The 22404-nt window shown below is 46.3% G+C and overlaps 1 protein-coding gene across 1 annotated transcript; it reads right to left on the reverse strand.

Annotated features, from left to right (window-relative positions):
* Positions 1 to 242: 242 nt before the first annotated feature.
* On the reverse strand, positions 243 to 20882 carry LOC123345385 (E3 ubiquitin/ISG15 ligase TRIM25-like). Its single transcript, XM_044982186.1, has 7 exons — positions 20669 to 20882; positions 18088 to 18732; positions 13695 to 13790; positions 12751 to 12984; positions 10082 to 10244; positions 6905 to 6967; positions 243 to 845 (listed from the first exon to the last, which is right to left on the reverse strand). The coding sequence occupies exons 2-7, from the start codon at positions 18676 to 18678 to the stop codon at positions 304 to 306; spliced, it is 1689 nt and encodes a 562-aa protein (XP_044838121.1). The 5' UTR covers positions 18679 to 18732; positions 20669 to 20882; the 3' UTR covers positions 243 to 303.
* Positions 20883 to 22404: the final 1522 nt, after the last annotated feature.

Below are 22404 nucleotides of genomic sequence, written 5' to 3' on the forward strand. Positions count from 1 at the left end.
ACCCAGGAGTTCCCAGCCTCTTCAGAATTACAAAGGTAATGGAACACCAGGGAGAAATGGTGCATAAAGGAAAGGCTGGTGTAAACAGATGGATGACAATCCCCTACCACCTCCAGATGACCCTGAGAACTGAACAAATTTCTCCTAGGGGAATATCCAGTGTAAACACCTTTTATGCATCACCTGCTTTTATCTGTAGTCAAGCAATTAAAAAACCTAGCTCTGCAGCCATAGGTAGAAGTGAATTTTATTAGCAACAAAGAGCCTTTGTGGGCTACAGGGAGCAAATGTGCTCTTACTGCTTCAAGGTAATGGATGCTGCTTCAAGGTAATGGAGCCGCCGCTGCTCACCATGACTGCAGGATACAGTGGCTCCGTGAACGTGGTCAGGAAGCGGTAGATGAGGTTCATGGTGTTGGTGACGCCATAGAAAGTCAGGGAGCCAGCAGCATAGTCCAGGAAGACACCGATGGTCTTGTAATAGCTGCCCTTCACCACGGTTTGGATGTTGTTGTGCCAGACAGAAAACTTCAAGGAGTCCCACTCCAGGCACCAGGAGGTATTGTTCCGGCCAATCAGGTAAAAGATACAGCTCTTCCCAGTCTTGTGCATGTAACTGTAGGTTGCTCCCAAGCAGATCCATGAGTCTGAGACCTCGACTTCCCAGTAATGGCAGCCCTCACACAGGCTGCGGGTACACAAGACCTGTGGCCAGTGGTTGAATCCCTGGCAGGACCCGAAGAAAGACTCCATCAGGATGCCCATGTTCAGCACGGAGTGGGTCTCCTTGAACAGCAAGAGCTCCTCGCTGGCGGTGTTGGGATCGAAGTTCAGATTGCAGTAGTCTGTTTCACAGGAGGCAAAAGGAGATATGGCCAAAGTGAATCCACTCCTGATGGGCGTGTGAAGGGAGGCATCAAACTGTGTCCTGCTCAGTCTAGTTCCATTCCCAGACCAGAAGGGCAGGGAACACTATGATGAAGGGACTGACATTAGCTATTCCTACCATGAAGGTGGCAAGGGGCTGTTTCCTCTCTCCACAGAGAGGATTTGCCACTAGTAGTAAGAGAAGTGGTGGTTATGTAGCGGGCATGTATTGGATATTTTTTTTTTTTTTTTTTTTTAGTGCAAGATACTTGGGGAAGGACTATGTGGCTGATTTCTTCTCACCTACACTGGCATTACACCAGTGTTAGTCTGACTTCAGTCTGACTTTTCCCTGGTGTGAATGAGAGAGAGATACAAGGGCTGCTGCTTGAGTCCTAGAAAGCACTGAGTATCCTGTCAATATTTAAAAACATTCTGCTACTGCTTGAGACCACTGCAGGCTTTTCTTCTGGCACAAAAGTAGCCTGAAAGAGCAGGTACCGTACGGTGCAGAGCCTTAGCTGCAAATTCAAGTGGTCTACGTAAGTCATAGTGTATTTTCTCATTTCCTTGTGCTCCCCTGTCTGTATCCACCTCTTCTCTTACTTTATGCTTAGATTATAAGCTCCAAAGAGGTAGGACTGTTCTTTTTGTTCAGTTCATACAGTGGGTAGCACCATGGGGACCTGGTCCATGACTAGAGCTCCTAGGTGCTGTGATCATACAAATAATACTATGAACATTTTTCATTACTCTTCTGTGTTGTGCTCTTAAAATGGAATATGCCGTGTAGGTAAGTGTGTGCTTTTTGTGCAAGAAAATGTCATGTGTATTTAAAGTTAAAGGAAAAAAACCACATGGTGTAATATTGTAGCTGAGAAATAGCATATGATCATGTACATGTGGGACATGTGCCAGGGAGAGGAGTCAAAGTTGCATCTACAACCTTAGGGCAGGCTAGAGGACAGGCTAGACTTATCTTCCAAATATTTAACTGTGCAGCCTTAATTGTCTCCTTGGCTTTTATTAAAATAAAAAAAAAAGTGACGGGGAGAAGAGAAGGGACGAGAAGCCCCCCAATAAAACACAGCCACTTTTCTCTCCAGAACATTTGAAGCTCTGTTGGCCTATGAACTGGTTATAACAAGTGTAAATTCCATAATATGAAATTATTTGGCTAGACACCTCTAGGAACACCCTGTTCCGGGTAATTTAAGGGGAAGCCTCTCTACTGTGCAACTTAACTGGTGTATGGGAGACAACAACCCTTCTCCTTCCTAGAGTGAATTGCAGCAGGGCTCCCTCCTGTGACCATTAAAAGGTGAGTGGCAGCTCTCCCTGAGATTTCCACACCTTCAGCATGCTGTTCACTGCTCTGTTAGCTTAGCCACCGGAGCCGTACATGGGGCTTGCAGCCTTTTGTAACATCACTTGGGGTCTGATCCTGCTCCCATTCAAGTCAATGGGGATATGGTCATGTCAGTCATTAGCCTAGCTAACCCCCCTGTGTAAGATGTCCTGACTCAAATGCACAGTACATTTCTCCCCCCCCCCAAACCTCCCGGAGTCAAAATAAGCCCAGTTTTCACTGAAGCACTTGGACTCTTCTCATTGAGGACTGTTGACATAGCAAAGCTCAGTTTCTATCCTGAGTTATTTTGGCTGTAGAGTTGCTTCAAAAACCTGCAAGATTATTTTTAATAAGTATATTTTCCCCACCCTATTGGTACTCCAACAAGCCAATCTGATTTTTTTTTTCAACAAAATGGATCTTGAAGCCAAAACAATCTTTTTTTAATTAATTTAACCTGAAAGGAGAGAGTTTCAAGAAATTCTGAATAACTATAAAAATGGGAGTGTAGAGTGGATACAGCAGCTTTAACTATAGCTGTCATCTCTCCCATAACAAAATAATTTAAAAGTCCTATAACGGGTGGCCAACCTGAGCCTGAGAAGGAACCAGAATTTATGAATGTACATTGCCAAAGAGCCACAGTAATAAGTCAGCAGCCCCCCATCAGCTCCGCCCCGCTCCTAGCGCCTCCTGCCCACCGGCAGTTCTGCCGATCAGCGCCTCCCCATCCCTCCTTGCTGTTTTGTGGCGTGCAGGAGGCTCAGAGGGAGAGGGGGAGGGGTGAGGGCACAGCAGGCTGAGGGGAGGAGGTGGAGTGGGGGCAGGGCCTGTGGCAGAGCCAGGGGTTGAGCAGTGAGCACCCCCCGGCACATTGGAAAGTTGGCGCCTGTAGCTCCAGCCCCGGAGTCAGTGCTTATACAAGGAGCCGCATATGGCTCCGGAGCCACAGATTGGCCACTCCGTCCTATAAGATCAGACCTCCCCTACCTTGTCTCTCTAATCAAGAAGTTATGCATATAGAGCCCAGTCCTTCTTCTGAAGCCAGATGCAAAATCGGGATCAATTTTTTTTTCCCCCTCCAAAGACAACGCTCACCCAGAACTTTTCATTATTTATGCTGTGGGCTAACTTTTTGCATCTAATTCAGCCAATGAAAATAGTTCTAGTCAGTTTCACTCTCCAGTTTAGTGCTGCAGGGTTTGGGTTGCAGGAGAAAACTTTAATTCAAACAAAACCCTTTTGATAATTAAGAAACTTAAAATATTTTCCTTCACTTTAGGGTTTGTATAGGAAAAATAATTGGTCTCAAAACTAACTTTACTCTTAAATTCTCTTTTGCGCAATAGCTAACTTTAAATTTGTAACCAATACTATGATTACTTATATCACTTCCTCTTAACTCCTTTCTATTAAGACATGGTAGATCCAATTCAGGGCAGATACAGACCACAAAATCCTAGTACTAAGTAGAAATTAGTTTTGTGTTTTGTTTTTTTTTAAAAGTACTTTCTCAGTTATTCTTAAAACTAGGGGTTTGGCTACACTGGAAACTCCAAAGCGCTGCCGCGGGAGCGGTCCCGCGGCAGCACTTTGAAGTGCGAGTGTGGTCGCGGCGCCAGTGCTGGGAGAGAGCTCTCCCAGCGCTGCAGGTACTCCACCTCCCCGTGGGGATTAGCTCACAGCGCTGGGAGCCGTGCTCTCAGCGCTGGGGCGCTGTTTACACTGGCGCTTTGCCACGCTGTAACTTGCTGCGCTCAGGGGGGTGTTTTTTTCACACCCCTGAGCGAGAAAGTTGCAGCGCTGTAGAGCGCCAGTGTAGCCAAGGCCTAGGCACAGCTAGCTGGCTGTAAGCCAGTTTAAGACCCTTTTGCTCTATTCTGAATACAAAGGGCCACTTTTTTTTTAATATGCCCCTGAACCCAGCCTGTAATCCTGCAAGCACAGTTTAGACCAACAATTAATTGCAATTGCAAATGACAGACTAGATCCAGTTACTTTATTGTGCCCACAAATCAAGTACTTAGGCTACTAAATCTTATCACTTGTGCCTGCAATTAGTTGCAGTTGGGAAAAAAAACCCATGGGAACAGACAATTATGCCTGCAAAATTAGAGATAATATTTCAAAAGCGTGCCCATATTGTTAACAACATGATCTCCCATCAAAAATACACTGATGATTAAAGGAACATTGTTAGGTTTTTTTTTAAACCGTGCTTTATATTATACAAACTTTAGATTATTACAATTGAAATAATTGTAAAAATCTAACTCACCTGTTACTATACTCATTTTATTTTTTGCATTTCTCTCAGGGTAGATAGTTGTCAATTTCACTTTTTTTTCCAGTCAGCGCCTAGTCTATTTCAAGTTCAGTTTTATCCCAGAATGCATTGGCACTTAAGTTTCAAGAACCAGGGAACCTGTTTCCATTAGAATTTCAGAACAAATCGATAGAAACATGGCTTTTGGCCTCCAGTTTCTGTAAAACTCATTTGTCTGTATTTTTTTACTAAACCTAAATTTTGGGTTAAACTTAACCTGATGGCATCCTCTGGGTCTATACTGAAAATATCTCCTGATATCAACAGTAAAACTCAAGGTCAGGCAACCTTCGCTTTAGTCTGAAATTGTTTAAACAAGATGCCACTAGTAAACTGATTGGAAAGACGCCTATATGTTTCCTGCTTTGACGGACGTAGGGTAGAACTGATTCCTGTAATGGTGAGGGCTAGTTTGGCCCCTCTAATAGTATGAGCCGAGGCAGCTCTAAACTCTAGCTGCAACAGCCTCTATGGCAGGGGTGGCCAACCTGAGCCTGAGAAGGAGCCAGAATTTACCAATGTACATTGCCAAAGAGCCACAGTAATACGTCAGCAGCCCCCCATCAGTCTCCCCCACCCCACCCCAGTTCCCAGCACCTTCCACCCACCGGCGTCCATCAGCACCTCTCCCTCTCTCCCTGCGCCTCACAATCAGCTGTTTCGTGGTGTGCAGGAGGATCTGGGGGAGAGGGGGAGGGGGAGGAGCGAGGGCACAGCGGGCTCATGGGAGCGGGTGGGAAAGGGTGGAGTGGGGGCAGGGCCTGGGGCAGAGCCAGGGGTTGAGCAGTGAGCACCCACCCCCCCGGCACACTGAAAAGTTGGCGCCTGTAGCCCCAGAGTCGGTGCCTATACAAGGAGCCGCATGTGGCTCTGGAGCCGCAGGTTGGCCACCCCTGCTCTATGGACTATTGCACCCCCGTAGCAAAGCTGGGCTTAGAAACACCCCAGCGCCACCTGGAGGTTCTGCAGGTAGGGTGTGGCTGCAGAGAGACGGGTATTCTGGCCATGTGCCTGCTAGTTAAGCTCCCTACATAGAGGGTGTTTGCGGTAGGGTGACCAGATGACAAGAACAAAATATCGCTGCCACTGAAGCAAAAAAAAAAAAAAAAAGCCCAAGTGCTGCCGGAGTGCAAAATATTGGGACAAATGGCATCCCGACCATACGTCGGTCGGGATGTGGGACAAACAATTAATATCAGGATGTCTGGTCACCCTAGTTTGCGGGGTACTTTATTGCTGGTTTGCCAGTGAATTTCCCCTAGGAACTGTGTGGAAGCAGGCACCAGGCATGGTACTGTGTTCCAGTAAGTGGTTAGAGATCCTCTGTTCTCGTTAGACTGAATGGCACACCATGCCTTTCACCCGTATCAAAAGCCCCATGTCTATGACGTTCATTGTAGTGAGGCTGAGTGGCCTCCCTCCAACCCAAAGCCAGCCCTGATAGACGGTTTAAGGGCTGACAGCTTGAGCCACCCAACCCCAGGCTAAAGTCTGACAGCCCAGGCCTATTGCGGGCTCTTGGCTGTCCTGCGGACTCTGGGCCTGGCCAGACAGGACCAGCCCGAGTGGCCTCCGAGCGGGAGAGCGAGGGACCATTACATTCATATATACACATAGCCCATCCCCCTACTATCTATCCAAAGTGTCACTTTAATATTACTTGGCACTTCTATAGCGCCTTTCATCTGAAGAGCCCCAAGCACTTTACAAATGTTTACTAGAGAAGCCTGAAAACCTCCCTGTGAAGTAGGTAATTGCCATGGTCCAAATGGGTGACACTGACACCGGGGCCTACCCAGGGTAACCCCAAAGAGTCGGTGTCAGAGCTGGGAACAAACCCCCGACCTCCTGACTCCCATTCTCTCCCCACTTAACAATGCTTCCTTTTCAATGGGAAGTGTTCTCTCCATTAAAGGCCAATCCTGCCCTTGTTTAAACAACAGCAAAACTCCCATTTCCAGCAGTGCCAGGTTCAGGCCCTTCGATTACAAGCTTTTTTGGGCAGAGACTGTTTGTACAGCACCACCACGGTGTTTGCCCTTTATAAATAACTACCTATGGAGATCACATGACACGTGGCCACTCGTCTGTTGCCTGACAGCTGACGGTTGTGTCTAGAGTTTTGCTGCACTAGCCAAAGTGGCCCATGTCTGCTCCGCACAACTCGCGTTGTTCTCGCAGTAAACGTTTTGCTGCATCTTTGGCTGGTCTGCCCAGTCTTGTGTCAAACTGTAGCAACTTCAGCTCGCTGAGTTCCTTCAGCTGAGGACACTCTCAACTCGAGCCGTTACAATACACCCTCCCCAGAAGCCGGAAAAAGGCTGGGGGGGGGAAAGGTCAAATGTGGTACCAATACCTACATTTCAGGAGGCTCTTCCTGTCCATATCTGCTGGTATCACCTCATAGAGTTGCATTGTTATTCCTGTAAGATGAAAGAGACACAGCAGGGGGTTTATGATGCCTGGGAAGTGCAGGGGGATGTGTGAGCTTTGGATCAGATGCGTGGGGTGGGCGCAAAAAGCCACCACCTTTCACTTGGGACCTTTATCCCTCTCCCAAAGTGAAGTGTTCTACAGGTTGGAAAATGTTCAGTTAAGATAACTGGCCCATTTTCACACCTCTCTGCATGTGTGTGTTCCTGGCCAGAGCTGGACCCAGAAACCCTGAAATACCACAAGAGAAGCTGTTACAGTATTCCCCAGCCTGATCAGAAACCTTTTCAGTCTGTTCTCCTGAGATTTCTAGCAATAGGCGCTTGGACAAAGTACCGAAGCCTTGTGAAATTAATCCATCCCTATCGTGTGTGACCCTGACTGGGTGCACCCTGTATTCATATCCTACTACTGTAATAATCTTTGCACAAAATATGCCTTGAGGTGTCGTATGAAAACTAATAACTCAATGCTTGATAACGTCATAGTGAAATGTATGTAGCAACGTTGTGTGTAAAGGTATGAAATCCCCCCTGTATAATGTTAAAGCACATGTTCAAACTCACATACCCCTGATTAGATAAAACTGTCAAACGGGTCTTAACCACAGGGGTGTGTATTTACCTCAGTTTGCATGTATGCTGTATACAGCCCTCAGACAGTGAGAGGAAAAAGGAAGACCACAAAGAAAATCTGAATCTCGGCAAACAGAGGGGACAGAAGGAACCGCATGAACCTCCCCCCCATATTCCTCCCCCCAAACTCCATGTCTCCTTGCTCAGCTGGAAAGAACTTTATCTAGGGGTCACACTCAGGGAAATGCATTTCAAAGGGTGACTGAACTCTAAAAGTGAGGGCAAAAACATCCCAAGTTCTCTCCCTATCCATCTCTTTTAAACCTAAGAATACAAAAGAAACAGCCTATGGACTTTGGGGGCAGATCCTGACCGGAAATTTGGTCAGCAATGATACTGGGAACCCGTGGTAAGAATTTCACCTTGAACCACCTCTAGTCTGTTTAGTACTAGGAAGCGTTCCAACTGTTTCTTGTAACCATTTTTGCCTTTAATGCCTTATTACTTGTACTCAGAATCTACCTCTCTGTAGTTAAAGAAACGTTTTTGTTCTTTTATCAAAATTAATCCCGTGTGGGTAACTCCATTTGAAAGGAGCAAGTTGTTGTGTATTAGTCCCTTACAGGGACAACCAGCCTTGGTTATCTGAACTGCCCAGGAGAGGACTGGACAGTGCAGAACAAAATACACCTCTACCCTGATATAACACTGTCCTCGGGAGCCAAAAAATCTTACCACGTAGGTGAAACTGCGTTGTATCGAACTTGCTTTGATCCACCAGAGTGCGCAGCGACTCCCCCACCCCCCCGAGCACTGCTTTACCACGTTATATCTGAATTCCTGTTCTATCAGGTCGCGTTATATCGGGGTAGAGGTGTACACATTTTGGGGGAAGGGCTGAGATTGGGAGTGTGGTGGAGTCCCCCTGCCTGGTGGAAGCCAGCATGTGACTGAAGAGAGGCTGGCTAGCTGCAGCCACACACAGACGCTCAGGGTGTTACCTGCAGCCCAGGTGGGAGCTACAGAAGTAAAGCATTAAGAAGCCGCTAAAGTTGCAGGGCAGGAGTGACACAGCCCCTCGCCAGTCTGATTGCACCCCAAAATACGCTAGTGGCATAGTCAGCAGGATTTATATGCAGCTGGCTATCTGAAATGAGAGTCACACTTTAAGCACTGGGGTCACAGGTTTAAGCGAGTCTCAAGTGTGCAGGCTGGGAACTGTCAAAGGTTAGTTTTGTTATTTTCTGTTTGCATATTTCAGATAAGGGAACTAGAAACAGTAAAGTACACCTCTACCTCGATACAACGCTGTCCTCGGGAGCCAAAAAAATCTTATCGCGTTATAGGTGAAACTGCATTATATTGAACTTGCTTTGATCCGCCAGAGTGCGCAGCCCCGCCCCCCGGAGCGCTGCTTTACCGTGTTATATCCGAATTCGTGTTATATCAGGTGGTGTTATAACGGGGTAGAGGTGTATAAATAGGAGTGAATACCTGCAAAGCATCAATAAACCTAGGGCTGGCCAGGCTGGAGAAAACACCAGCTACCCCCAGGTTAGCTGATAGCCACTGGAGGCTGGTATGTAGAGGTAGTGGTGGAAATTGTCATAGACCTATTGAAGTGAATGGAGCTCTTCTGACTTACAGCAGTCAAGGATTTGGTCCTTGGTGACTGAACTGGAGGGACAGTCCATTCTGACTGGAGCTAGAGGAGGGAGCCCCCACCCTGGACTCCAGCCCCCTTTCTAGTGCCTCAATCTAGAAGTTAAAGGGAAGACACTGGTGGCTGATAGCACATTCTGCAGGCAAAAGCATGAACACTAAATGGGAAAGTGAGCTCGGGGAAACAATAGGACTCCGTGTAGGAACAAGAGCTCAGAGATGAGACTTCACAGGCTTGGAGTCTCCTCAATAAAACCCTGTGATGGAAGTTGGAGGTTAGTACCCCTGAAACTGGATACATGAAATTATGGGGGACAAAGTTGCTCAAAGCCAGTGGGTGACTGGGTAGCTAAGCAATTCAAGAGACTATTGATCAGATGTATCTTCCAGTCTGTTGCTCCATAAAGAGCCTCTATTTGGGCTCCCAATAGAGGGCTGGTGGTGCTAGATGCATCTCTGAATGCTTTGCAAAGCAGCATCAAGGGAGCCAACCCACCTGTTGTCTAGACCAGCCAGATACAAGTCCACAGCCATTCTTGAGAGGAGAAGGAGGAGTTCAAGGGAGGAAATGGTGACCACCCTAGACTGGAGAGGCAGGGGATATTTTGGAGTCCTGACCATGTCCATCCTGATCTTTAGTCAATGGCAAAACAGAATTCCCCATTGAAAAACCTGGTGAGGGCGGGGTATTCCCCATTTCAGCCACTAAAAATGTTTATGCCACGGCCAGGGCTGTGTGCTGGGAGATCAGTAAGCAGGATGCTTTCCTAGCCATCCAAAGGAACTGGAACCTGGGGATACATTGCACAGAAAATCCCCCGCTTTGGGGGAAGAACATTCAGATCTCAATGGAAGAAGCTCACTCACCTTTTGTGAGGATTTTATTGATGAAGCAGAGGCCAACCATCGCTAGCTGAGCCTTCAGGTCACCCAGGGTCTGTTTAAGGCTGACAAAACTTGAGCTCTCCTCGCACTTCAGACTGACGACGGGTTCGGTGCAGGCTCCCAACTTCTTGAGCTTTGGGAATTCCTAGCAGGGCAGAAACTTTTTAAACCTCCTCAGCATTCATTGAAACCAGGCCCCGGGGCGAGATCCTGATCCCCTTCCTTCCGTGGACTCCACAGAGTGAAAGGGACTTCTTGGAGAGTAAGGACACCCTAAACTGGGGTAAGCGTACTGGAATCTGGCCCATAAAGAATTTTTCTAACTTAGCTCTCTCACCAATCAGCTCTGAGGAAGGATCCAGGGTGTATGTATGACAGGGTACATGTCAAGAGGACCCCCTGGCTTGAAGTGGTTTCCATCATATACAGGGTGTACAGTTTGGTTCAATAGCTCTCAGTATCCCCATGACACACATTGTTCCGGGACCCTGGGCTGGGTGACATTCACCTCAGTGCAGAGACCCTACTCTGCAGCCTATGCACCACTTAAGTTCCCCTTATGCCCTCAAAATAGGGTTTAAGTAGTGCACAGGCCGTGGCAGAGGGTGGAATTGGCCCTTTCTGAAGGACTTGTTTGGATGAAATCACAGAATTACAGCCACTCGAACTGCCAGACAAGATCCTTTCCTCCATTTTGCTGGAGTCTTTGTTATCCAAGTAAATCCTCCTGGATTTCACTGAAACATTGACTTGTTTTTGGTGTTAAGAAAAGTTCCCTGCTGCCTCAGAACATAAGCGTGCAGACCGGAAAAGACAAACAGTTGCGCTTAAAGCAAGGATTAGTAGCACATGTAAGAGAGAACATTCACAGCTCAATGTGGCTACTGTGATGTTCCAATCTGTTACTATCTCGCTGTCCAATTTATTTCTAAAGCTAAAGAGGTTTTCTTAAAAACAAAGTGAGTTTTAAGCCTCTTTTGATTTGGGAAATTTGGCCTGGCTCTGTTAGCTTCAATGGGGGGTGATGTTGATTTACACTAGCCACGGGGCTGGCTCTTTGGAATTCATCCATTCGCAAGGTGGTTACGGTCGTGTTGCTTTGATTGTAGGAGGGTTCCAAACCTTCAAATGGAATTATGGGAAAAAACTGCCCCTACTTTGTACCCTATTAAATTAAGAACCAGGCAGATGTTGGTTTACCCAGCATGACATGGCTTTGCTTTTTGGTGCACAATGTTCCTCATAAATGTTTGAATTAGCAGATTCCCATCTGTTGATTTCCATATAAAGGCTGCAGTAAAATATGTTTAGTGTGTTTCTCTTGTTCCTACCTTCATCCCGGTTGCTCTGCAAAAACCTGGTGGTGTCTGACTGCTGATTTGTATTGGTTACCTGTCTTTCTCTTGGCCAGACCAGAACCTGCCAATCTTAAACACGTTTAGTAATGAATTCAATATTTTGCATCCTTGGTCTCCAGAGTTTTGGGTTCAATCTCTGCTGTACCACAGACTGTGTGTGAACTTGGGCAAGTCATTTACACTCTCCGTGCCGTGGTTTCCCATCTGTAAAATGGGGATAACTCCTTGACTATTTGGACTGGAAGTTTTCTATGGCCGGGGGCTGTCACGTTCTATGTGTCTGGGGTGCTAGGTGGTGTCCGATGACTCCCATCTTGGTAGGGCTTCTAGGTGCTCCTCTAATACAACTAATAATAGATTCACAGATTAAGGTCAGAAGGGGCATCTCTGGTATCTAGTCTGACCTCTCGCATAACACAGGCCATAGAACCTTGCCCAGTAATTTCCATCTAATGCCCCCACCTTCTGTTTGAGCAACAGCATCTCTTCTAGAAAGCTATCCAGTCTTGATTTAAAGCCTCTAAGTATAATAATCTGTCAGCCTTTAGCTAAAATAAAGCAAATGCAAATAGACGATCTTCTGCATTTGAAGTTTATTTTACCCCTTCACATCAATCTGAGGGCAGAGATGATACTGTAACTAATGTTAGTTTGTGATGAATAACAGTTGCATACCATAATATTTCCCCTTATGTTACTCCTCCACATGGTTCTGTTTGCTTGGCTGATAAAGTGAAAATGATCAATAAAAATCGGTGCAGTAGTAATGGCTACAGGGTGTTCACCGCTACTCTAATCTGAGGGTATGTCTGCACCTGGAGGTGGGGGTGTGATTCTCCACTCAGAGACATACTTGTGCTAGCTCTCATTGCTGGGGAAGCATGAGTTGCAGGGATGAGTTCTGCGTATATGCCCATCTGAGACCCTAGGCAGGTGCTCAGGGTGGTGGGACTTTATTAGCATGCCAGTTCTCTTCAAGCTACCATGTGCAGGTATCCTCAAGCTGGGAATCACACCCTAGCCTCTCCCAGCAGAAGGTGCTGTAAGGAACGATCCAGAAAAGCGGCCTGTGAGGCCCTTCTCAGCTACTCCAGCCATAGCCTCTACTCACCAAAAGTGGGTATAGGAAATTCACCACTACTCTACTTCAGCTACAGGCATAAAGTAAACTGCAGGGAGCAGTGGTTGATGATGTGGATGCTAAGCATGGGGCAGACCTCTTACGCAAGGACAACCGGGCCATACTGATGGGTGCAGTTTACTGTGGTCACAGGGTGGAGGGGTGAACTCTACCTGCAGGAACTGTTGGTCACTTGCATTGTCAAGGAGGCCTGTCAGCCAGAGGTTCTGCTTGTTGAGGTCAGCAAGCTTCCCTTGCTTTTGCTGAATGGAATTCCCCAGCTGGACCAGGGCTGCTCTCTCCTCCTTGTCGAAAAACTCCAGCACCTTCACCTGCATTCGTTTGATCTCCTTTATAATCTCCGTAAAGCTTTGGTTCACCTCGTCTCTTGAGTTCTTGACCACTTTCTGGGTGGGAAGGACACACACACACACTGCAGTCACTGATCTTTGTGACTCACGTGGATTCAAGACCTGAAGTGCTGATGCACTCCCCAAAAGTGCCTCCCTTACTCTCTCCAAGCAGGTTCTGGGCGATTGGCTCAGTAAATAGGATGAGAGGAAAATGCCTCTGCCCTACAAGAATAGTTAAAGTACCTTGGGGCAGATTCTGCTGCCCTTAGCTCAAGCTGAGTAGTAGTTCACTCTGCAAGGGGATCGCTCCCACTGCCTCCTCAGCATGTTAGGGGATCAGAATCTGACCCCCTTTGGGATCCTGCCTTGTAAGCTCCTTGGGACAGGGACTGTCTTTTAGTTGTGTTTGTAGAGCTCCTAGCACAGTGGATTGTGGGCCACCATTGGGGCTATGGTGATACAAATGAACACTAATAAAAAGGAGTAACTTTGTTCCTTCCTTGGAAAATCTTTCAGTATTTTCTGTAATGTACACAAATGCCATTGAGTTGAGGGTCTCTTTGCTTGATCAGTTACAGGGAGAGACTCTAATATTAGGTACATCTGAGGGTAAAGAACCCCTTCCCCCATCTTTGGTCTCATGTGATACAGTGGCTCTTGTTTCAAGATCCATCCTATTAAAGACCCTTTGACAGTTTGATGTTGAGAAATAATTTGGTTCATGTTGAGTCTAATGTATTCAGAGTGGAAGCAGCGTGTTTTACCGTGAGATAGATCACCCTCCCTTTGTGTTTGTGACTGTCTGATGCCATCATCAGGATCTGGTTTTCCACATTGGCTTGTACTCTCTTGGCCTCCACCTGGGAAAGGAAGAATGAACATATTTACATTCACTGTAAATATAGCATCACCCTACATGTAGCATTCCATGACGACACAAATGCAAAATTCTCTGCAGAAGCCACCGCTCACTGAAGAATTGTGCTCCCGAATCTCGGCTTTCACTTAAAAAAAAAAATCAAGTTCCGATGGTTGGGAAGACTTGGTAACCTGATGCAGTGTTGTCCTGAACCTGAGACAGCCTGTAACAATAGTTCCGAGTTGTCAGCTACCCCCATTAATCAAGGGAGTGTTCAATCGGAAACCTGAAGAAGATAATTTACATATCCCTATTGTGAGTGAGTTATCTGCTAATCACTAACAAAAATATCCAGCCAATGGGCCAGACCCTCAACTAATGTAAAGCAGAATAAATCTATTAATACATATTTTCCATGTACATAGTGCTTCCATTTCAAAGCATTTTAGAAGCAGGAATCAGTAGGGCTGGTCAAAAATCTTCCATCAAACTGGGTTTTTTACTAAAAAAATGCCAGCTTTCCATGGAAAAAAATGTTTTTTCAATTAAAAAAAATCAGTGCTTGAAAACTGAAATATTTTGGTTCAGATATGTCACAGCAGTGCCTCAAGGGAGAGGTTGTTTAGGTGCCTCATGCTGCCATTATGCACCGTGGGGCTTGGGACTCAAATGATGCACTGCCTCCTCTTTAACATTGGGGAGACTGTGGTGCATTAAGGGAAATTTAGTCTGCTTGGGGAGCCTGGCCCATAGAAGAGAATACGGACATGAAGTAACCAGACTACAACTCCCATGACGCATTGCAGCAGCATTTCCAAATTGAAATATTTTGGATTTTGATTTTTTTCACTGAAAAGTTGAAATTTCCTGGGGAAGCCCATTTTCTGGCCAACTTGAAGAATCACTTAAGTGCCTTTTGGAGTGGAATGGGGTAGCGTTTAACAGTGCACAGCTAACACTGCACAACAGGTCAGGTCGGAAAGTGAAAATTACCATGTCCACTTGAAACTGGAGAGGGTATTTAGATTGGATGAATGTAAGTGGTCAAAGAAAAAACCTAGCCAGGACACAGGGGTAATGTCCCTAACTCTTTTGAAATGAGGCCTTTCAGGACCACAAGGGATCCTTGAATTTACATCTCATCAGAGCGGCGGCACTTTCAACAGCATAGTCCTACACCCACACACCTTCCTGAGGTGGTTCAGTAGTAACTTTGAAGGAATGCCAGCTTCACAGCCTCTGGTGGCAGCCTGGATTTCCTGGGTGGTCTCCCATCCAAGTGTGATTAATAGTAATAGTATAATAAATGTACCACAAATTCACAGAGTGCTTTACAGAACATGGCCTCGTCCTGCAAAAAGCTCCTTCTGCGCAGACCTCTACACCCCCCTATAGGGCCTTGAATTTGAAAGGTGCTCTTCAGTAAGAGATGTTCCCTGCCTTCTAGAACATAGTGCCCAGGCCTCCCCCTTCTTAGTATGAGCTCTAACAAGCTCACAGCCCTGGGGAGCATGACTGCAGAAAAGCATCTGGCAATTTCTCGGCTCAACTCCCTGCTGATTACAAACCTGATGAAACGCAGACTCTCAAAAACCCAATGTTCCAACTGGTGCATTAGCCAAGCCTCTCCTTGCACGCTGTTATAAATGACAGATCCACTGCAAATTAACTTTATCCAAAGGAGCAGATCAACAAATGGCCCTGCTTTGGCTTCAGTAGTTTCGTTCTGTCTGTTTCCGCACTGATTGACTTCTAAACAACTAGAAATAGTCCTGACAGAGGAATACCTGCATCTCGGGGGATTCTAGGCTATTTATTGCTAAGCGCTCAGGACCAGCCCTCGTCTGCTGCAAGTCAGCAGAGCTTCACTGATGTCAGTGGAGCTGTGCTAATTTACACTAGCTGAGGATCTTGGCCCACAATACAATAGAAAAGAGCAAAGGCAGAATATCCTGAGTTACAATCTGTTTCTGCCACATGTTTATGGCTGAGCAAAAGCTCTCTTATCTAGTCTATGGGCTCTTCCTGGTGCCCGTAACAGGGCTACATGGGCACCAGTTCTATTACCCCTTCCCTCCAGCACTATCAGATCTCCGCAGAGGCGGCTATGGCTATCAGGAATCTGATGTGAGTGGTTGCCTTTGTTCCATGGCAAGATAAGATTTGAGCAAGATAAGCGTGCTCAAATCTCATGCTTCAGCATGTCAGCTGAACTCCTTTCTGAGGCCAGGAAGGCGTTCTACAGCTTCCATCCCTCTGTGTTTTGCCTTCCTCTGATGCATCAGGTGTGGCCACTGCTGGAGACAGGATCTTATGGGGAGTTGTTCAAGGGCATGTAGATGCCCAATGCCCATTGACTTTCAGTGCCTTTGAAAATCCCTGTGTGTTCCTAAACGTGAATCATGTCTCAGGCCATTTTAGTTAATGTTATTTTTATTTTAAATTAAAACTTGGCATTGAAGACATGGATACAGCAGGCAGGAAGCAATAGATGTGTAAAAGAAATGGGCACATGACAACAGACATATGGGAGAGCTTTAAGCACACACTGTTGCAAAGAAAGGACACTTCTGTGAGATCTTTTCCAAAGCTTCTGTGATGGCCTAACTCAATGGAAATGTTACCATGGACTTCAATGGGAGCAAAGAGAGAGGCCATCAGTGGGTGCTTCTGAAAATCCTATTTAACATGTTTATACCAGGCTACTGAATCTTAACCAGGTGCCATCTTATGATTATTTTCCCTCTTTATAGTTTTCTGAAGTATGGAAAAGATTTATTCCTTCCAATCCCCGTCCCCTCCCTTTTCCCTGTTCTCTACTCCAAACTAATCAGGAAGTGACACGGCTGTTGGAGAACCCAATGGGATTATCTCCCATTGTAACCCACACACCTCCTGGGTGTGGTGCTCTGTTCCATCAAGTGGTACCAAGACCACTTAGATATTAATGAGTTTGCTCTACAGCCTTAGCTAACAGCCATGTGGCTTTTAGCTGATGCAAGAGGCTCATGCATTTAGCTCCAGTGGTCCCAGGTTTGATCCCTCCTGCCAATGACTGGGGTCTGTCAGTGTTACATTGCCACAAAGAATGCAAAATTCCATTCAACGCTTTCCTGCTCGACACTTCTTATGTCCACTTGCACATTGGCCTGTCTTTAGGGCTCTCCCCCAAAGAGTTTAGGGAAAGGTTTCCACCTTTCATCAAGTTCAATTTGTCTCAGAGGTCTTCATTTGTTCAGAGGCTAAAGATCTGGGAGGTCAAGTGGAGGTGGAGTGGCCTTATTCCAATTTAGTAAGATGCATTTCCGCACCTTCAATAAGGCTGGGGGAAAAAAGCATTTTCCCCACATCCGGTGGGTGGTGTGGCCGGGCATACATGCTCCCTGGTAGACAGAGGCATGGATTGATTAGATCAGTTTTTCCTAGGGAATATTTTAGGTCTCCTATTCTGCATCCAAGATTATTTTAAATCACGGGATAGATGCACTCAGCAACCTGTTGCAGGTATTTTAGACAAGCTGCTCTGGAGTCAGGTACAAATTTACTTGTTCTCTCAAGAGAGCCACCTACTTTAATGTCCCTGGAATTGTTTGCCCTGGAAGGAGACTGGGTATTGACTATACAGAGGGTGTTTCTCCACTAACAGTTTGATCTAATTCTCATTGAAATCAATGGACCAGACCCTTTGATGTGGAAAATCATCATAGCACCGTTGATAGCTGATGATTGCACCCATAGTCATCCCATGGATTCCAGTGGGTGTTGTATCAGGATGTGAGCGAAGAAACTATTGCAGGGTTGGTTGTCCTTGCGATGGTTACACATTTGCATGGTGATGCGTTTGATTATTTTGGTGCATTGCGCACACAGGGCACCTTACAACAGTGGTTGTATCAGTGCATTCTGGGGGATTCCTGAAATACCTATCCCATAATGCACAGCACTGTGACTGAAAACAAGGGCTTCTGGGTAATTTTCAAAAGTGAAGTACTGCACTGTAGGCTGGTGTTAGAACTCTCTGAACCAGGACAGCTTCCCATTCATACTGGTTCAGCCAGATGTCTGCTAAAGATCTGACACAGGTGTTGTAACTAGTTATTATTACCAGAGGCCTGGGATGACTGGTTTGTGTGAGTGCAAGTCTTTGCACAGGTGTTGCAAGCACAAGAGGTTCCAAAGAATGGTTCCTTGCCATGCTTTTTATGCAGTGTAGGCAGGTCTTTATTATAGACCTAGATATCTGCTTTTTGAGAGGGCCCCACTCCTCTTCCTTATTAAATCCATACGTCCATACTTACCACTTTCCTGGCTCTCTCCTCCTGTAGCGGGATTGCGTCATGGTTCTTGTGCTCCTCTCGGATGCAGGTGTAGCAAACTAACCCACCCTCCGTCCTACAGTACAGCTCCTGCAGCTTGTGGTGCTTCTGGCATAGTCTGGATTTCAGGTCACCCATGGGTTCCAGCAGCTGGTGGTTCCTGAAAGTTTTGTCTTCGTAGTGCAACTGGGTATGGTTTTCGCACAAGGAGGCCATGCACTGCAGGCAGGACTTGATGGACTTCACTTTCCTAGAGGAGCAGAGATCACAAGGGATATCATTTGGACCCGCCAAGGGAAGCTTGGCTGTCGCCTGAGCCTCCTCCCGGGTGAACTTTTCTGCTATTTCCCCAAGGCTTATATTTTTGCGGAGTCGAGGCCGTGAGCTGAAAGGTTCTCGGCACTGTGGACAGTAGGGACACTCCCCAATCACAGCTTGGTGGTCCCAGTAATCCTGCAAGCAGTCCATGCAGAAGTTGTGCCCACAGGCGGTGGTGACTGGGTCTGTGAACACCTCCAGGCAGATCGGGCACACAATGTTGTCCTCAAGGAAAAAAAAATTTGTGTTGCTCATGGTGACAGAAGCCTCAGCTGGGATGCTGCCTCACAGATGCTGGTATCTTGGGCTCTGGGAAACATGGAACAGACACAATTTTACTCATTGTACTCACCTTCAAGACACTTTGTGGAAAGTGATTAATAGATTTGTAACACTTTTATTAAGCTAGATATTCTCATGTGAGAGATCATTAATAGATTTTTAAGGCAAGAAGGGACCATTCTGATTCTCTAGCGTGGCCTGGATGATGCAGGAGATCAGAACTTCTGGTGGAACTCAGGCATATCAGTGAGAAGCCATCCAATCCAGACTGGCAGACCTCAATTGATGGAGAATCCATAACATCCATAGGTAACAGGTGCTGGGGGTTCTGCCACGCCCCTTGGCTGGAAGTGGTTTCCATCATATACTGGGATTTACAGTTTGGTTCAATGGCTCTCAGCACCCCCGCTATGCAAATTGTTCCAGCACCCCTGTAGGTAAGTTGTTCCAATAGTTCATTACCCTTGTTAAAAATATGCACCTTATTTCCAGTGCGAATGTGTGTAGCTGCAGCTTCCAGCCGCTGGATCTCGTTGCTCCTTTATCTGCTAGGTTAAAGAGCCCTTTCATTTCAGTTATCTTGCACCCCCACACACACGTGTGTGTGTGTGTTTTAAACCATGTGGCCTTTCTCTAGTCCCTTTCATTTAAAGGTCTCCATGCACTTCCCAGACATTAATTAGGTTTCACAATCACTAAATAAAATATTTGTCATTGTCTCCAGCTTACAGATGTGGACACTGAGGCACAGAACAGTTGAGTGACTTTCTCACAGTCACTGAGAGTATGTCTACACTGCAGCTGGCCTGGGACAGCTAACAGGCTCGCAGGGCTCAGGCTGGGGGGCTGTAAAATAGCAGTGTAGATGTTTGGGCTGCAGCCCGGGCTTTGAGACCATGTGAGGGGGGAGGGTCTCAGAGCCCAGGCTCCAACCCAAACCTGAAAGTCAACATATTACTTTATAACCTGAACCCTGTGAGCCTGCATCAGCTGACCTGGGCTCTGAAACTTAGTGTCATGAATTTTTTTATCGCAGTGTAGGCATATGAGCTGGGAATAAAAGTCAGGAGTCCTAGGTCCCATGTCCTACTCTGTCCATAGATGTATTGCTCTGTATCTAGGGAGACACACTTCTGCCTGAGCAGTTTCTGTGGATCAATCTGCCTGCATGGGTCTTTGCTCGCTTCCTAGCTAGGAGGGCCTGTGGGGACAGCATACTCTATGGCTGTGTGATAATAGTGAGGGAATAGTACAAGAATGCCTAATGTTGAATCCTTCTTAGCTAGGAGAAGGATGGTCACAATAACAGGACCAGACACACTACGAGCAGCGTGAACAGTCATTGCTGGAGTTTTTCCCAGTAGCACCACATAGAGGTTGACCACTACATATCTTTTTGAGATATTGGCAGCCCACCAAAAAGACACAAGGGATCAGAGCAAGGGGAACATGAGGAAATGCAGGACCCCAACCCAGGTGTGGACTGTTCTCTAGCACAGTTGAGCAGGTGCAGAGACCATATGTCCCTTTGGAAAGCTTGAAGAACCACAACCAGGCTACCTTGGAGAGAGCAAGGGACAACCCTTCTCATTCAGCTGAGATACTCAGATTCATTGGGCTGAAAGACTCTCAGGGAAGAACTATTTTTCAGGACAAATTGAATTTTGGACTAAATGAGCTCATCTCCCATTGCAATCATCAGTGACTGGCTTACGGCAGGGCTGAATTTGGGCCATTCTCTTTACATGGCAAAAAACGCCTGTAGAAGATGATAGTTCATCATGTTATTACCATATTTTTAAATACATTAAATCTTGTTAATTCCCTGTAGAATATTCCAGTGGGTGGTAGGTGGTGACCAATCCAAAGATTTACAAAGTGAATGGATTTTATGGGCCTACCAATTCTGGGTCAGTGATCATTCTATTGCAAAGCCAGACTCTGTCAAATGCCCCATACTCACCTGATCTATTTGGATATGAGGTCACTCATGCCTCCCTATGCCAATGAAGAAGTGGTTACATGGCAGTACCAAAGGATATTCCCTGACAGTTGCCACTCAGAGCCTGGCGCCGCTTCCAATGCCAAGTCACTGGTTGGTTTTTGTTCTCCCTGGCCCTTTAGCAGCTCCCCCTAAGGACTCCCTTCCAGTAGGCAGCCCTTCATGGGACAGCTAAGTCTTCTGCATGACATCATAAACCAAACACTGAACATTCCAATTATGATGTCATCACACAGTGTGATCCACTGGAGAGGCTGAATTGTACTCTGCTGTTTCCTTAGAAGGGAGCTAGAATGAACCTCAGAGGAGCTGCACAGGGAGTGGACACACTAGACTGGCAGCAGCACAGAAATGTGGCAGCGTTCCTTTCTGATGAGTTCTGCTGGTTAAAAGCTCTTGGGCAAAGCTCCAGACTGTAACTGGAGGCCAGCTATCTTGCAAACCTGCAACCCAACTATACGCCCTCCTCCAGGGTTCAAAAAAGAACTAAATATATTCTTGGAGGAGAGGTACATAAATGGCTATTAGCCAGGATGGGCAGGGATGGTGTCCTTAGCCTCTGTTTGCCAGAAGCTGGGAATGGGTGATGGGATGGATCACTTGATGATTATCTGTTCTGTTCATTCCCTCTGGGGCACCTGGCATTGGCCACTGTCTGAAGACAGGATACTGGGCTAGATGGACCTTTGGTCTGACTCAGTATGGCTGCTCTTGTATTCTATCTCCCCTACTGCACTGGATCCGAACACTCCTGAATGTTAGGAAACTTCAGAGCTGAACTTTGTAGCCTATGCCCATGCAGAAATTGTAAGAGCTGTATGTGTGTAGTAGTAAGAGCAGGTTTTTTTCACATGGGTTCACTTTGATCTCGTGGTTAAAAGTAGCTCACAATAGATCTTGTAATATGGCTGCTGGGGGGAAGCAAAGAAATTACTTGAAAACAGAGAGAGAAATATTTGGAATAGCTCAAGTTTGAGAATAGTTAATATTACAAGGGACAGATTGCGTCCTCAGATTCTACTGAGTTGTGGTCTCCACAGCAACCTGCCTAGTGACCATGTATTTTCAGTTTGATGCAGGAGTATTAAACTGTTAGTTGTAGAAAACCGTCTACCTGGCTGACAAAGATTCTGAACTAGTTTTTTGATACTGTACTCACACAAGTCAGAATCTGTAAAAGCTTGGACAGTTTCATAGGTGCAGGTTAAGAGAATAAATGCTGAGCAACTGAGGTGCAGTTATAAATGGACTTCCTGTTTTGAATTACTGCTTACAGGACTTGCTCTGTTGTGAATTAATGTATAGAGACAAGGTGGGTGAGGTAACATCTTTCATTGGGCCAACTTCTGTTGGTGAGAGACACAAGCTTTTGAGCATACACAGAGCTCTTCTGCAGGTAGCTTGAAAGCTTGTGTCTCTCACCAACAGAAGTTGGTCCAGTGAAAAATATTACTTCCCTCACCTTGTCTCTCTCATCCTGGGACTGACACAGCAACACTGCAGACAATGAATGTACATGCAAACACAACCTAGGGGGACCAGATGTCCTGATTTTTATAGAGACAGTCCTGATTTTGGGGTCTTTTTCTTATATAGGCTCCTATTACCCTGTACCCCATCCCAATTTTTCACATTTGCTGTCTGGTCACCCTAACACAACCCGACTTCCTATTCTGCCAAAGCAGTTGGCATTTTGA

The sequence above is a fragment of the Mauremys mutica genome, chromosome 12, assembly GCF_020497125.1.
Source record: "Mauremys mutica isolate MM-2020 ecotype Southern chromosome 12, ASM2049712v1, whole genome shotgun sequence".
Lineage (NCBI taxonomy): Eukaryota > Metazoa > Chordata > Testudines > Geoemydidae > Mauremys > Mauremys mutica.

What these genes read in the sequence shown, in the direction of transcription:
- LOC123345385 (XM_044982186.1), bottom strand. Translation starts at nt 18,678, where the DNA reads ATGAGCAACACAAATTTTTTTTTCCTTGAGGACAACATTGTGTGCCCG. An exon ending in AGGAGAGAGCCAGGAAAGTG is followed by an intron (nt 13,791 to 18,087) that starts GTAAGTATGGAC and finishes TTCCTTTCCCAG; the next exon opens with GTGGAGGCCAAGAGAGTACA. An exon ending in CAATAAAATCCTCACAAAAG is followed by an intron (nt 6,968 to 10,081) that starts GTGAGTGAGCTT and finishes TTCATCTTACAG; the next exon opens with GAATAACAATGCAACTCTAT.